Here is a 16,991-nt window from a genome sequence, read left to right on the forward strand (position 1 = left end):
TTACAAAGCAAGATCTTACAAAATCAAACTTAGGAAATGCTTGAAAAATAAGATGAAATGAGAATTTTATAATAGTAATAAGATAATTTATGAATAATAATAAAATAGTTTGAATTAGACTATGAATTGAGTAGTGATATGATCTCAGATAATTAGTAAATAATAGTGAAAAAATAATGATAAAATATTGAATAATAGTTTAGTGAAACACAGCCTTAATATTTTATAAAATTTTAGAAAATGAGAAAAAAATTGAATAAAAAATATTATAAAATTAAATTTGTTATAATATAATTTTTTTAATATTATATTTATTTTGAGATTTGAAAAAGTTTAATTATTTTTATTTTTTTGTTTGAAAGTTTGGAAAAGTTATAATCATGATTAGTTTGAAAAAATTTATATTTAAATGATGTTTAAAAAGAAATTAAAAAATAATGAGATGGAATGGGACGAGACCAAAATAATTTTCAAATATCCCCTTAGGCCATGCATATACTTTGTCTTTTGTTTGCATGATTTAGTGGGAAAGGTAATTACTTGTAACTAGTGACAAGATGGTGAAGAAATAGTGAGAGCTCAAGCCGGGAAAGTTCTAATGGCGTAAAGAAATTGTTATTAACAGCAGCTCCCATTTTTTGTAGACAAAGAATACCTTTATTGTTTAGGATCTCTGCAGAGATGAGTACTTATTCATGCTAATTACACTGATAAACATGATTTCAAGTGAAAGTACCAAATTAAATAATGCATATATATATGCTCCATAACTCTCTTTTTTTTATTTTTTTTAATATTGTATTTATTTATTTTAAAATAATTATTGGAGACGCCCAAACTATTGAATTTTGTATCTCTGTAACTATTTAATTTATCTATGCTTGCTTTGAGAAAAAAAATCGGCAACAAAGAAATAAAAAAGAAATTGAAAAAGAAAGAAAGGAACATTGGCATTTTGACTAGTGGTTGCAACGAGCACATACACGAAGTAAACAGGAGGTCGTAATTATCTGATAACCGTTCAGTCCAAATCATAAAGCTGCTAAACGTCCACTCCATTCTTTTTAGCCCGTGTGGACACGTATTTATCAGTGTCTCAGTTCTGTGTTTTGTGTTCATGCTTAGTGAAAACAACTTCTCAAGTCTATACCAAATATCATGATTTAGAATGAAAGTGATGGTAAAATGTTTGCTTCCACGCGTCTCATCTTCATGGTAATGTCTGAAAATGAAATGGATAGAAGAATGAGAGTTGCTTTCATTGCCATAAAACTTTGAGCTCCTATTTGCACAGCTTGACGAGACCAAGCGGTGCCACAACCAGTTGGAGAGGAAGTTGCAGCCTAACAGGTTTCACCACCGGCAACCACCCCAAACATTCTCAAGCCCTAAACTTTGGTATAATCCCCTCTCTTTATCTCAAGGAATATTATATTTATGTGATTAATGGTGTTGTGTTTGAGTATATGGACAGATTATATATACATATTTATTGAATGTATTGATTGTGATAAACTCAGAAGAAGTAATGTGTGGTTGGGAATGAAATGGAGTTATAAGTGAAGCATAAACATTGTGAAGTATGAGATTGTGTTGGTTTGTTCTAGGTGAACTTAAGTACTGGACTATGGATTGCGGATTTGTATTTGTATGTATATTATCAAGAGGCTTATATTTGGGTAAAGTGTTTGTGAATGTTGATTGAACAGATTTGAATATGTTGGGTGTGTCATGCATGAACAATGATTGTGTGATGTATTTGTGTTGAGCTCAAGTGATTGATGGATGAAGTATGTGTATCATGGTGCTGATTGTTTGAATTTGGACAAAATTGTATGTATCGTGTATATTGTGCATGGATGAAGTTTCTAAATAGAGCAGGTGCTTTGAATGGATTGTATGTTGATCTTTGGCGATAAATAGGTAGAGTACAACTGTAATTTTTCTTGGCTGCATGTATTGGACAGATTTAATATTTAATCTTTGGCTTCACTTGTATTAGATGTTTGAGCATGGAAATGGTTTGTAATTTCATGATTATGCTTGATTTTTTACTATGCTACATAATTGAATTATATTGAGATGGATATAAATGTATGAAGTTTGGATTGAGATAGATTATCTTGAAGTGTTGGGATTAAATGACGGAGATGTAGTGAAGTTTGAAAAGTATGAAGGTTGTATTGGTTTCTAAATGTTGGATAGCAACTTTATTATTGAGTCCTTCTATCCTTGCTTAATTGAGTTAGTTTCGGATGTTTTGGCGTATGGACTAAGATAGGGTGTATTTAGTTGAACTTTTATGGTGGAAAGATTTTATGTATATTGAATATATTGTGTATGGATGAAACTTGGGAAGCCTTGTCAATGTGTGTTTTTGGTTGGTTGTGTTATGTGTACATGGTTTGGATTGTGTTGTGTTTGTATGTGAGAAAGTGAATGGGAACTTGAGATGGTGTTGGATTGGTTTGTGTACGTATGGAGGAAAGGTGTTGTAATTGTAGTTTGTATCTCATGGTGAAGTGAGATTAATTTGTAAGGCTTGTTGAGTGGTGCTTTGAATGTTAAAAGTGAAGTATGGGAACTCACTTTACGAGTTAGAAATGAAGTTGGGCTTTTAGGTTCATAGATAGACTTATTTTAAAAGAAACTGGCTATACTTGAAAGATTGAATAATGGTTTGAAAGAGATTGATGGAAACGATAGGATTGGTGCCTTGGGACTTTGAAGTGAAGCATGGAGATTCACTTTAAAGTACAAGGCCATGAAGTTGGATGAAAGAAGTTGAATGGTGACCTCAAGTGGGTCAGAAGCTATGGCTTGCTGAGTGTATGGGTGTAGTTTATGGGACTATATGGTTGTGTGGTGGGATGATTTTGAACTTGAATGATAGACGAATTGAGTATGAGTTCTTTGGGTTGATTGTATGCATTGGATGAATTTGGTATGTTGTATTTATGGAGGAAGGGTATTGGACATTTTGTAGTTGATTTGAATGGATGCAAATGTTGTGACAAGCCATGAAGTTTAATGCAAAGTATTGGAGAGGTGTGACCTTAATGGGTTCTAAGTCATGGTCTTGGAGTTTAAGAAAGTGAAACTACGGAAGGTGAGGTGGAGTTAGGACTCGAAGATGGTGAGATCATTAGTTAAAAATGAACTTGGGCCTTTAGGTTCATAGTTTAGGTTTAAGATTTATGCAAATGGCTATGCTTCAAAGATTGAATGATGGTTTGAACAAGTGAAATGAAATGGATGTTATAAATACCTAGAGGTTTAAGTTTGTACAATTAGGAATATTATGAGGAAGCATGCAAGTAAATAGTTGAAGAAGATTAATTGGATAATTGAATTGGTCTAAATGAAAGAAGTTTAAGTCAATAGTAGTTTTATGGAAGTTTTGTGTTTAAAGTTCTTATGTAAATGAAAAAGAAATGACGTAAAAAGGTTTTTCTTTAAAAAGAAAAGCATTAAAAGGTCTGGGAAATGCTTTTATGAGGAAGGAAACTTTCTAATTTAATTTAATAAATTCACTTGTAAACTCTCTTTTAAATTTACAAAGCAAGTTTTAATTTTCAATTATAGAATCTTTTATATCTTGGGGCGAAAATGAAAAATCTTAACAATTTTATTAATTCCCGTGTGATTTTCTAAAACAACTTCTTAAAATCCTATCATAAGGACGAGCATTACAGAAGATGCGTAAAGTTTGTACACCATATGACTATATAATTCATTTACTACCCGTATATGCCCGACTTTACTTCCTAAATCTAATTCTTATATTGCTTATTTGTAAGGAAGGATTCTACGTAGGATCTGAGAAAACCTGCTGAATTAGCTTCATCATCAGCAAAATGAGTTTAGATGATACAATTTTGCAATTCGAGGAGATGGATCCAACGAAGATCTATAAAGCTGAGGAGATGGATCCAACGAAGATCTATAAAGCTATAGTTGACAATGACCGCATCACACTCTTTAAAAACACAAGGATGAATTCCTACCTACAAGATTCTAAGAATATTCTCAAGCCGATAACGGACAACGAGGACTCCATTCTACATGTTGCAACAAAATTCAAACAAAAGGAGTTTGCTGAAAAACTCATCAAGTCGAACCAATCACTTATTGATCTGAGAAATAAGAAAGGTGACACTCCACTACATGTTGCAGCAAGTATAGGGTGTTCGGACATCATAAATCTCCTAATAGATTGTTCAAGTTCACATATTTTGGAGACGCTGAACATAGACCAGGATACAGCATTGCACGTTGCTGTGAGAAATGCTCAACACTCGGTTGTGGAGTTACTAATTGGCCACAAACCAGGGCTAGCTAAGAAGGTGAATGAAGCCGGAGAATCCGCACTCTTTCTTGCTGTAGACAGAGACAATTACGATATTGCTAATTTAATCTTAGCAGTTCCACATCAATCAATATGCTGTCGAGGAAGGGACCATATGAATGTGTTGCACGTAGCCATCATTCGGATGCTGACAAGTAAGTTCACTCACCCTCTCCCTACCTTGGTCAAAACCAATGTTCTTTTTACTTTAAAAATAAGTAAATGGTTAAATTATATTAATATGAATAAGCATAGCCCAAGTAGACATAGAGTATACAAGATATAACACCTATTTAGGCGAAAGAAATAGAAACAAGAAAATCATCAAAATCGAGACCATTGAAATCTACATCTTTGGCCCAAAGAAAAAGGGTTCTGACAAATAATAATCTAATATTCTCCAATGAACGTTCACTGTCTTCGAATATCCTGTCATTTCATTCCTTCCAAATGCACCCAGCATAGAAGACATATGAGAATCATCTTCGACACGGCTGAAATTTGTGGGATGCCGCCGAGGTTCACCCTACATGCCAAAAGCTCAACCATTGTAGTAGTCATAACCCAGGCTAGCTTTATCCTTCTTAATACATTGACCCATAATGCTTTAGTAAGCTTGCAATGTGGTAGAAGATGGTACATAGTCTTCCCACTTTGCTTACACATGCAGCATCATTCTACCACTATCACCTCGTGTTTCTGTAAGTTATCCTTCATCACAATCTTCCCCAAAGACGCTGTCCAGGGAAAAAATGCCTTCCTAAGAGGGTCTTTGTTTCTCCAAATTCTTTTCTATGGAAAGTGATTGTTCTAGGTTGTGTGAGGGCCTTATAGAAAGAGCAAGCTGAAAATGTACCTCTCTAGTAAGTGTCCACCACAAAGTATTCGCTCCTTGGGTGCACAGTCTTATGGAGTATATGACCTAGAAGAAATCTTCAAAGTTGCTGACTCAAGTTCCAGTAGAGTAAATCACCATTCCTCTCCATGAGCTCTACCATTGAAGCTTCTTTCTCATGTGCAAGTAAGAATACTGTAGGGAATAAGTCCCTGAGAGCTTTATCTCTACACCATATGTCATGTCAAAATTTAGTTCTTGTGCCATCTCTCATCATAATTCTAGTATGACAAGCATAGGCTCCCCGCCCTCATCCAATATGCTTCCATAGACCCACGCCATAAACCCCACTTACCTAAAATCTAATAAAACATCTTAACTCAAATCATCTCACTACTATTCACAAACCATTTCATTGTTATTCACAAATCATTTCATTACTATTTACATATTTCTCATCCGATCTCACTCCCCTTAACGAGGCCTAAGTTAATGCAACCAACATAAGCATATAAATAGAAAATATCAAGCTATATGAAACAATTTCTCATGTGTTGAGAAAATAAGCAAATATATATAGCCAATGTACACAATTGGATACAATTAAGGATCTCTTGAGGTACAACATACCAATGATCTGTATGATAACCAGGATGTCCAAATGTAAGATTACTAACCAAAAACTACTTACACCAATTGAAAAAGGAACCCATTTTTATACATTCCAAACATATATGCTCATATATAAATATATATATAATATGGCACGGTGAAGTTAAACAATCTCTCATGTCTATATGAAACCAAGCGATATCCAATATTATTGGAAAAATAAAGATAACCATGCCATTGTAATAAAAATGCTGACAAATGAGGATCTCTAAGGTTAAATAAATGACCAATCTTTATGACACCGGCATGTCTAATTTTGTCTGAAATACATGAATGACCCGATACTAACAACCTCCATGCATGCCACTAATATATAGCAACAACATGATGGTTTAAGATCCTAAAGGTTATTGCTTCTAGTCCTAAACCAAAATATAATTCATATATGTTAGAAATACTAGATCAGAATGTACAGCGGAAGCGATATTACCTCACTGAAAATATATTGGATCTAGTGCGGTGTTCCACGGATTCTCTAGTGTCGTTATTCATCCACGATCTTCACATCAATGGTGGATTGTGCTACGTGGTAATACCAGAGCAACACTCACACGTTCCACAACCAATGCCGTGACTAGAGAGAATCATTTGAGAGAGAGCTTGTTTATCCAAGTGTTTTCTCTAAAGAGGGGGAGAGACTATGTAAAATAGCCTCTCCAGTGTAACCCCCTGGTTGGCCATTAAGGGCCAGCCATCAAGTCTCATGAAGTGGCTTAAGAGCCACTTCATAACCCCCAAGAGGAGGTGAAGGGGTGCCCACTATGGGTGCCTCTTTCTTACATCTCCCATTCACACATAGTGGGCAAGACCTCAGGTCTGCATCCCTTAATATGTTCTCAATTTTGTTTATACTGGCAAATAGGCTGTGCGACCATCGAGCACAGCTGTAAAAGAAAAATGGGAGCACTATACCAAATCTCTTCTAGAAAAGACCAGTATAGCAACATCCCTAAAAGTGTCTCGTTATGCCCTGACTCATTTGGTCACATCAGACTAAGCATCCATAATCCCTCTCGAGTCCAAATGACTCAAAGCAATACTCAATCTCCATAAAAAATGATGTACTCACAGCTATATTGCAACTCCTAAGAAGTAACATAAATTGCCGACAATGAGTACACACCATGATCGTTGTGTTACCAAATAGTCTTCCCTTCGCGCTCATATCATTTAGTTTCAGTCTAGTCGCTTTCCCAGCAATGTCTCTTTAGACCACATCATTCATGGTCATAGATAACATGCCAAAGTAGCAAATACTAAAACATCAACTTCGTGACATAGTCAAAGGTCTCCTATGAGTATAAATAAATTAAGGTCATCAATTATAACCTATAGGACTCACACGGTGAGGAAGCAGGGAACCATTCACTCACCTCTACTATTGGTCGCAAAAGCACATGTAGTATGAAATATATGCTACGGTGGAGTTCTCTTTTTAAAGAAAGAGCGTATATCTAATCTCAATTCACCATACAGATTTTAGTCTAGTCGCTATCTCAGCGCCTAACCCGAGTCTCTCTATTTTCTCGCTATCCAAAGCACCAAATAGGATCTCGCATCTGGCTAAACCACAGGCTACATGGATTGTGGGTAACCATGTACGATCCTTAGACCTCATCTTAGCTCCCACTAAGGCGACATATCTTTTGTGTCTTACAACTTATCTCTCTCTGGACAAGTACCGAGTGACACATTGTCTCATCTTTGCTCGCTACTCTTTGTAGCACCAAAGGCAATCGCTCGTGTGAGTGAGCCAATCTAAGCCTGTCGATATACCTTTTTCACCATAATTCCTAAATTTATGGTGAATGTGTGTGCTTACCAAAAATGATTACAATCACGCTACATGATCATATAACACATCAGTATCATGTGCACGATGAGCAATATCATGAGATACAGAGAAATCACATGGTCAACAACAAATTATTAGACCACAACTCTCAAGTGGTGTTTGATGACCATTTCTCTCCATGCGCATTCTAATGTGTAGTAACTTTCCAAAACATGATCCTATTAAGAGACTTTGTTTTTACATATAAAAGTCATTTGCACAATCATGAAGTCAACGACGACTCATCGTGAATCTCATTTAGGTCAAACTCACAATATAAACCTTAGATTCTAGTCAGTTAGTCCAACTGCGGTTTTTAAGAATCTACAAGGTGACACAAATATCATTCAGCAAACTTAATTTGCGACTTCAAGGTTTCATGTAAATCTCTTGTATTCTACAAAAGCATGTGAGATAACCATAATTTATTTTCATTAAGGGTAAAGCGATTAGGGTCTTTGCCCCTAAATACAATCATAATAGTCTAGTCATTACTTTTAACGACAATCGCATCACAAACTCACTTAGTCAAATAAGCCATATTTACCCTCTAACAAAATTTTAACCTCTAACTCCCATAAGCAAACCATAATGGAAATGTCAAATAGTATAGGCAAATTTAGATTCTTTAGTATTGTCCATCTCATTAATTTTCTATAGATTTTGAACAATAGCTCCTAGAAACTGTTTTTCTTATAAACAGTCACATAAGACATGAAGCCTGAGCTACTTTTCACAAATCCATGTCCATCACCTCATAGTATGGAAAACCTCTTATTAGGCGACAATTAATTATATAAGATAACCAGTTCGCAATATCTCTTATGATGACACTTTTCTAATATTGTCAACAACGTTCAAAGAACTCCATTTTATTCAATAGGTCGTTTAATAAAAAAAAAACGACTAGGTACATTGGGTATCTTTGAATAGATGGTTTGTTTAAGCCGCATGTAAACAACACCAGCAGCATTCATTCGCTTTCTGTACCAAAATAGTACTAGCAACAATCATGCGCTCAAAGTACTTCATGCCTAAACATCACAAAAGCTAACCATCTAATTCTCCTATGAGAATCAGCTATTTAACACCTTCAAGAAAAGCTTCAATAAATGTGCGATCAATTTCTCTCTAAATGAAACTCAATTAGTACCAAGAGATGGATCTATACCTCTATCAACTCCACTTTTCCTTTGTCAATTGGATCAACAACCCCAGGTTAGATCATATAAGTGAAGCGAATCTAAGATTTTATGTTGGGATTCCTACTATGTAAATTCAATACCTTCAGCGGAGCCATATTACAAATATTATCTTCTAGTCTCTAAACGACGAGAGAATATTGATATAAAGCTACCACGCTATTTATGAGGATCCTTATATTCTATAACTTTTGGGAGTCACTATCACTAACGGTACACCTTAACTCAAAGGTATACTCCCACTAGTTGTTGAATTACTCCGACTATTTTCGGCGATCTTATATAAAAAGAATTTTGAAAATATTAAGGTTAAGGTAATGTGGAATGAAATGTGATGAAAATGTTCTTTCCAAAAATAAGTGTTACAAAAATTCACAATTCCCCACCCTCGCCGAAAATACGAGTAATTTTCTTGACTCAACTAAAAAATGATCAAGTTTAGATCCTCTCAATTTTTAATAGAATTCACATTTGCACAAAATAGTCACTCAGCCTTTCTCAAAAGCGAATGAACTCGATCTAAGGACGACAAATCAGAATTAAGGCTGCAACCCCATATTACATCAACCCAAGTGTGATGTAACAACTGCTTCGCACCATAATTCATTTATAACACCATTCTCAACAAGTCAATAAACTGCGAGATAATTGTTCTCATGATATAACTCATACGATTGCGATTTCGAAAAAATTTTAACTGGAAAAATATATTTTCATAAAAAAATTTTGGATCACATTTATATGATGAAACAACACATTTATTATCAAAGTCCTTAGTGTGCATGTATAGGAACTTTCACATAGAAAATGTTCATATTGTCTTTTCTCTTTGACTCCACTAAACTAAGGAGAGGGATCTCATTAGTGAGAAAATTTTCAATTTCTCAAGCTTCACACCCATCATCCTATGCCTCCATGGCATATTTTAGTATATCATTTCCCCACCTGAGAAATAATACTACTGAGCCAATGAGTGACCATCCAACTTCTAAACCTCTAGGAATTCTCACTAACACCACTACTTTCAATATGTCTTAAATCAAATTAGGTATAGACTTCACTAATATCGCATTAAAAAAGCTTTAATAAAAACATCGTTTTTTGCAACAAGTGCAGTATGTGACGTTTTAGCTGCTAACTAGCGAATCCTTATTTCTTGCATACTCAATATTTTTCATATTCTCCAATCCACTATAGGAGAGAAAAGAAAAAAAAAATTTGCGAGAAATTATCTTAGCTTAAAACATATCTTGCATCAGTGCAACCACGAGCAAAACTTTTAGTTTAGGTTTAGATAAGTCATACCTAATTATTCAGACTTTTGCCATAGTTGCCATGCAAACCTCCAAGGTACTTGGTATTACTCTCAAGTGGTGCTCCAAAGTTTAAATATCTGCAAGAACCTATTTGTTCTCGCTAGAGAGAAATAAAACTTGAGTAAGATTACCAGTGCTAATACCAGATAAAGGTGCACTGATAAAATCTTTAAAAAATGAATGTGTCAATCAAGAATGTCCTCAACACGCTTGCACACTCAGATTTTAATATCCTTACTCGCTAGACATACTAGCAAGTTTTAAAGAGTATGTTCTTATCTGTGAGTAATCTAAGTTGCTTTAAGATTATAATGCTCAACCTCAAAATATAGGAGCAATTAATCTTTGCATTACAAAAACAACGCGCAATTTCTACTATTACCCACAAGATTCTTAAAGGCAAAATAGTGATTTAGTTCTATATGATAGTTGATCCCATAAACTTCTATAAAAATTGTAATGCATGCGTCCCACACGCACTTCCAATTTTATTCTAGACATTTTAGAGGTTTCACAATAATGATGGTCTAAGACTATTTGACACTCAAAATAATTCTCATTCGTTTCCAACTACTGCTCATAAAGGAGATTAATATGACAACTAAGTCGCATACATAATCTCTAGGCTTTATATATTTTTTTATTTTTTTGGTTATCTCAAAGTTACTAAACTATACGCATCTTATTGCACATACATCTATGAAATTTGCCGCGTTAATCTAAGTCAAAACAAAAATAATTAATACACGTCGCAAGATCGAAAATTCGCTAAGCTTCCTAATCATCTCTTGCGCCTCAATGTCTAATTATTAATTTCTAACTTAATTTTCACTCAAATTTATATCGTATAGGAGATTAATTCCAAATCAATCTCAACCATACTCCCACTAGAATAAGTAATCTACCGAGTTAATCATATATAAAAAGTAATTTCTTCTTAGATCGAAGAATTCAATTTGAGCCAATCATAAGCATGGATTAATCAAACTCGGGTTACTTAATCCTCTAGTTTATCACATCTAAAAAATATTTTAAAGACTAATTTCTAAAATTAGCCTAGCAAATACTAGTGATAAAATAAGCTTATACAATTGCATGTAATCACAATACATGTACAAAAATAATCATATTTCATCCAAATATTGATTATTCACAAAGAATAATAATATAGACAATTTATAACATAAAATAAAATGCCTAACAAATGTGACAAGATTTATCTCATAATCTCATGGAATGCATATATTCATTAACCATATGCAAAAATATTTCAAAAAAATAAGTATTATATACCACAATTACATGTTGAATTAATAAATAAAATCAACTTACATATTAACAATAAGCTGTAGCCCAATGGTTGAGCTTTTAGCCATTGCGTGTGGGGCCTTGGGTTCAAAACACCACCCAAGCATTTTGTCAAAAATCATTGTTTTTAGACAGCTAATGGGCTGCCAAGCTGCAGAGCGGGCTGAGGTCTTCCAAGCACACGGCCTAAATTTGCCAGTGGCCTTTTAAAAAATAATAGACTGCTGCATTTTAAATACAAGAACATAGATGGGCCGGTTTTAAAAATAAATCTGTTTATAGCCCAAAACATTTCAGCCCAAGTAAATAAAATATAACAGCCCAAAATCTTTTTTTTTTTAAACAAGCCCCAGTCAAGCCCTTTTTCAGCTCAAGCCCGTATGCTTTTTACATACAAACTATTCATCTTCTTCCTCAAACCAACGGTTACAGTGCTTGTAACGGAAGAAAAAACTAATGCAGCACTTGTAACCACCGCCAGTTGCTGCGTGGCTGGCATTAATGGTGACACTGCAGCTCCTTGCAGAGCCACCACGTTGTGGCAGCGCCGCCCCCTCGTCGCACTGTGTGCAGACAGTCCAGCGCTACACCAAGGTTGCGTTCCTGAGGCACTGCTCCTACGCAACACCACTTTGCTGAGACTCCAGCTTTATTCCGCCGCTGACTGGTGCTCGCAGCACCTGGTGCACACAGCACCTAGTGAGCGCAACTTTTGCTGGTGCAAGCCGCACCATAGTGCAGGTGCGCTCTACGAGCAGTAGTGCTCCTCTATGAGCACGCCATCATTGGCATCTCTCTGCCCCCGGAAGAGCTCGCTCGCAGTACTGGCATGGTGCACGATGTTCTGCCACAGCACATTGCATCGCCTGGTACACGCTGCACCGGCCTGGTGCACCGTTGCCCCTGCGCTACATGTCAGCACCGAGATGCAGCACACGTCTGGTGCTCGAAGACATGGGCTGAGCTGCACCCATTTGGTGCACTCAGTGCCGTGGTCATCGTTGCACCTAGTTGGTGCACTTAACGCCCTGGTCAGCGAAATACTGGCACACGGAGCGCCTGGGAGGCGCAGAACAGGTGAGTGTCGCACCATAAGCGACGTAGCAGCGATGCATATAGATGGTGCTTACTGTGACACCTAGATTGCTTAGCATAGGGCTAGGTGCGACACTTTCGTTGTGTTCAGCAGCCTTTTGCGTGAGATATTGCCCCATGTGGTGATCACAGCACCGGGGAGCACAACATTAGGCAAACAACACCCTCTGATGCACGTCGCAACACCGTAGTGTCTAACGGTTCCAAGTGCATGGGTCCTTGCTACTTTGCGTGGGTGGTTATAGCCATTGCTTATGCAGCGGCGCTACCACCGCAACAACCAACCTCGACAACAATGGTTACAAATCATAGGAATACAAATTCACGTCATAAAAAAAATATTTCTTAAAAAAGACAACACGACAATCATAAATCAGGAACAACCGATCAGCGTGCTCTAATACCAATGTTAGAAATACTAGATCAGAATGTACAGCGGAAGCGATACTACCTCACTGGAAATATCTCAAATCTAGTGTGGTTGTTCCACAGATTCTCCAGCATTGTTATTCATCCACAATCTTCACATCGATGGTGGAGTGTGCTACGTGGTAATACCAGAGTAACACTCACACGTTCCACAGCCTAGATGCCGTGACTAGAGAGAATCATTTGAGAGAGAGAGCTTGTTTATCCAAGTATTTTCTCTAAAGAGGGGGAGAGACTATGTAAAATAGCATCTCAAGTTTAACCCCCTGGCTTAAGAATCATTTGAGAGAGAGAGCTTGTTTATCAAGCCTCATGAAGTGGCTTAAGAGCCACTTCATAACCCCCAAAAGGAGGTGAAGGGGTGCCCATTTTGGGTGCCCCTTTCTTACAATATATAATATTAAAAGATTATGGGATGTTTCATTGGAAGATTGTCTCTCCATTTAATTTGCCTCCCAAGTGTAGAAGGTGTACTTCCGGTTATGGTGTTCAAAGAAATTGATTCCAATGCATGTTGAAGTGAGAATGCCTTTTCTTAATTGATAGAAAATGAAATAAGAAACTAGTGATGGAATTTCAAGATGTTGAGTCCTAATTACCTAATTCTAAAAGAAGAATTTCCAAAAAAACAATGATTGTATTTGCAACTGTAAGGATATGTCCACTGGAAAATCAATTTAACAATGCCAGATTGCTCACTCTATTTCTTTAGAAAGTTTAAGTTTAAAAACAACAGTTATTTGTGTAAAGCTAACAGGAAACAAATTGTTATGTCTAAGAGGAATTTAATAAAACACTTAAGCGACGGACTTTCTTTTTCACGGGTTGGTTTCAAAATGGGTTCCAATCTCCCCCAATTCCTTAAAACACAGTTTGAGTCAAGACAAAAGTGCTTGGATGATTTGTATACTTCATCCAAGTCAAAGAAACTTCTATACCCTCTATTGAATTAATAACAATCTTATAAAAATATAATGAAATTTAAAATAAGTCTATTTTTCTAACTGCGTTATGCACACATGAAATTAGGTCTCGAATACTCTCAAATTTTACTATTTAACCAAGAAATTAAAACTCTGTTATCTACAGAATTACTAAACCATTTACCATACTTACGATATGCAAATAAACACAAAATTCTATAAACCCATAAACTTTCCATGACTTCTCTCTTTCCCAAATTAAGCACATAAATTTTCCATAACTTCTCTCTTCCCAAATTAATTCACAACTTTCAAAAATAAATTCCCAAAATATTATTATTAATAAATATAAATATATTTTATTTTGAAATATTTCCAACATTATATATATATGAAATATTTATATATTTATATTTGTATTATATTAAAAGCACAAGAACCGAACTTGGGACCATGGAAGTTCTGTCTCTGATTACAATCCAATGATCTTGTGGAATATAATAGTGGGTTGTATTCAGATAGAAAGAAAACAAGAGATCCTATCGCATTAAGTAAGGTGAGAAAATATTTTGATATGTTACAAATCCATCACCTTAATCTGTCTCTTGTCTGTAGTATAAAGTATTATTATTGCTAAATCCTTGTTTCTGTTGTTTTTTCTCGATCGATCTCCACGTTATCCCAGAGAGTCAAGAGAAGTACTCCTTATATACTGCCTTAATTAGAAGGGTTGCCCGCTCCGAAGTTCCACCAAAAGATTACGGTGAAACAGGTAATTTCATCAGATTGTTATAGTGTATTGTTTCTTATTTCTCAAGTTTCAGGTCCTGGGTTTCAGAGCTGGTGGCACGCTGTATGAGAGTAGCACTTGACAATCTGATCTGATTTTTTGAAGACACATTCAGTTGAGATTTGCCAATGAAGAATTTCTGGCGGAGGCTGTGAAGAATTTCCTAGAGAAGGATACTTTATTATCTCTCTTCATTTTTTAACATTTCCTTTTGTTCTCTTGTAGTTTTTAATTTTCTGTTGGCGGTGATAAAAGAAGAGCCAAATTTAGCCTCGGAAGCTGATGATTTTGGGTGGACTCCTCTGCACTATGCTGCACACTACGGCAGCGTGCAAGTCGTGGAACTGTTATTACAACATGCAGGTTCTTCGGCAGCTTACATAAAGGACGAGGAAGGAATGTCTGCTCTTCACATTGCAGCCGAGAGAGGCCACCATGAGGTAGTGGAGAAGGTGGTTTCACAATTTCCTAGTACGTACGAACTATTGGACAATAAAGGCCGTACGCCCCTCCATGTGGCTGCGGAAACTGGGAAAAGCTTCCGGACATTCAAGTTTCTGCTTGACAAAGTGCCTGATGATCTCATAAACAAGCAAGATAGCAGGGGCAACACGCCGTTGCATCTGGCTGCTGTCCACCCACGTTTCAGAACACTAAATGCACTGGCAGGGGATAAAAGAGTGGACAAAGGGGCTATTAACAAGGAAGGCCTAAGTTGCTTGGAAATTCTTAAATCAAATGCTATGAAGAGTCCGTATATGAAGGTATGACCCATATATATATCCTACTATAAATTCATTTAACTTAGCCGTGTAGTGTTTATAAAAAATTAACGTACTGTGATCAGTAATTTCCAAATAATAGTCTGTAGTTAATGAATAGCAACTAAGCATTTTGTATAGCTGTAAAAAATCGAACTAGAATTCAGATGTATTGCGTTTGGATAGAATTTGGATTTGGATTTGGATTTGGTTTTGAAATCAACCATGAATTGGAAACCAAGATTTTGAAAAACTTAATTAAAAGGCTTGTTTAGCTTTAATGCAAATCCAAGTTTTATTACATGGAAATTGGATTTTAAAGATTGAAATCCATATCCTACTGCAAATCCATTCATCCAAACGCACCAACAAAGAGAATTTGACCAATTTTATGATCTTGACCCAGCTAGCTTAGTGGTTCGAACATAATACGTTACCACTTTCAAAAAAAAAAAAGAAGATCCTATGCTATTTGATTCAAAGGACCATCCATTAATGTCTTTATAAAAGAGATTATTCTATTTCTAATCAATGCCTATTTCAAAAACTTACAGATGTTGATCCCTAACTTTGGCTATCTACCAAGTTTGCAAGCAGCATTTCCCAGAAGAACCATCAAATTAGTACAAACTACTGGGGCCAGCGAACCACAAATCGAGAATAGAAACACATCAAAGCAAGAAGAAAATGACTCGTCTATTAATGGGAAAACAGAACAAGGGGTAGATACTTCTTTTGATAAGGAGAAGGCTAATGTCAACTTACTTGTAGCAACCTTCGTTGCCTCTGTCACCTTCTCAGCTATTTTCGCCGTGCCTTACAGAAAGGATGGTGCAACTTATGGTCAGAAGTCGGCTTTCAGCGCATTTGCGATTGCGAATTCCACCTCATTTGCTTTGTCAACTGGATCAATGTTTCTCCATTTCTTGGCTTTTGAAGTGAGAGAAAAATTCCCTGAAGTATTCTCACGATTGCTAACTGTCTCCAACGCATGCATTCCATGGGCTGTTCTTGCATTGGTGATAGCTTATTCTACAGGCTCATATGGAGTCTTGGCTAATTTCAATCCGAAAATTGCTTCTTGGGCCTTCGGACTTGGTCTATTCTACTTTTTTGGCACATTCCTCCATGGCATGAAGCTGGAAAATCACATCGTACCTGATAGGCTACGTCATTCAATGAGGAAGGCAGGCAAGAACGTGAAGGACCGTGCATGCGGCATGCATGCAATGAGGAAGGCAGGCTAGACTGGGTCGTGGCTAGGGAAAGTTTACGCACGAAGGGGTCTTCAGTAGTTCCGTATTTTACGTCATTTTCTTTTCGTTAGTTTTATTTTGTTTTTATGCTCTGTTTCAGGCTCTGTTTTACGAGCGTTGCATTCAGTTATTAGTCCGCACGTTTTCCTTTTATTTCGGTTTGCAGTTTACATGATTCTGCTTGTGATACCCCATATGATATGGATAAGGGTAGGTGGTGTA

The 16,991-nt window shown here is 36.2% G+C and overlaps 1 protein-coding gene across 2 annotated transcripts; it reads left to right on the plus strand.

The window, feature by feature from the left end:
* Positions 1-1,084: 1,084 nt before the first annotated feature.
* On the plus strand, positions 1,085-16,991 carry LOC108991992 (ankyrin repeat-containing protein At5g02620-like). 2 transcript variants are annotated; one of them, XM_018966424.2, is made up of 5 exons: positions 1,085-1,398; positions 3,801-4,503; positions 14,648-14,734; positions 14,978-15,516; positions 16,068-16,991. In XM_018966424.2, exons 2-5 carry the CDS (start codon positions 3,858-3,860, stop codon positions 16,758-16,760), a joined length of 1,965 nt encoding a protein of 654 aa, XP_018821969.1. In that variant the 5' UTR covers positions 1,085-1,398; positions 3,801-3,857; the 3' UTR covers positions 16,761-16,991. The 2 variants fall into 2 exon arrangements, with proteins under 2 accessions (XP_018821969.1, XP_018821968.1); XM_018966423.2 differs by having other exon boundaries at positions 3,805-4,503.

Source organism: Juglans regia, chromosome 11 (assembly GCF_001411555.2).
Source record: "Juglans regia cultivar Chandler chromosome 11, Walnut 2.0, whole genome shotgun sequence".
NCBI classification, from domain to species: domain Eukaryota; kingdom Viridiplantae; phylum Streptophyta; class Magnoliopsida; order Fagales; family Juglandaceae; genus Juglans; species Juglans regia.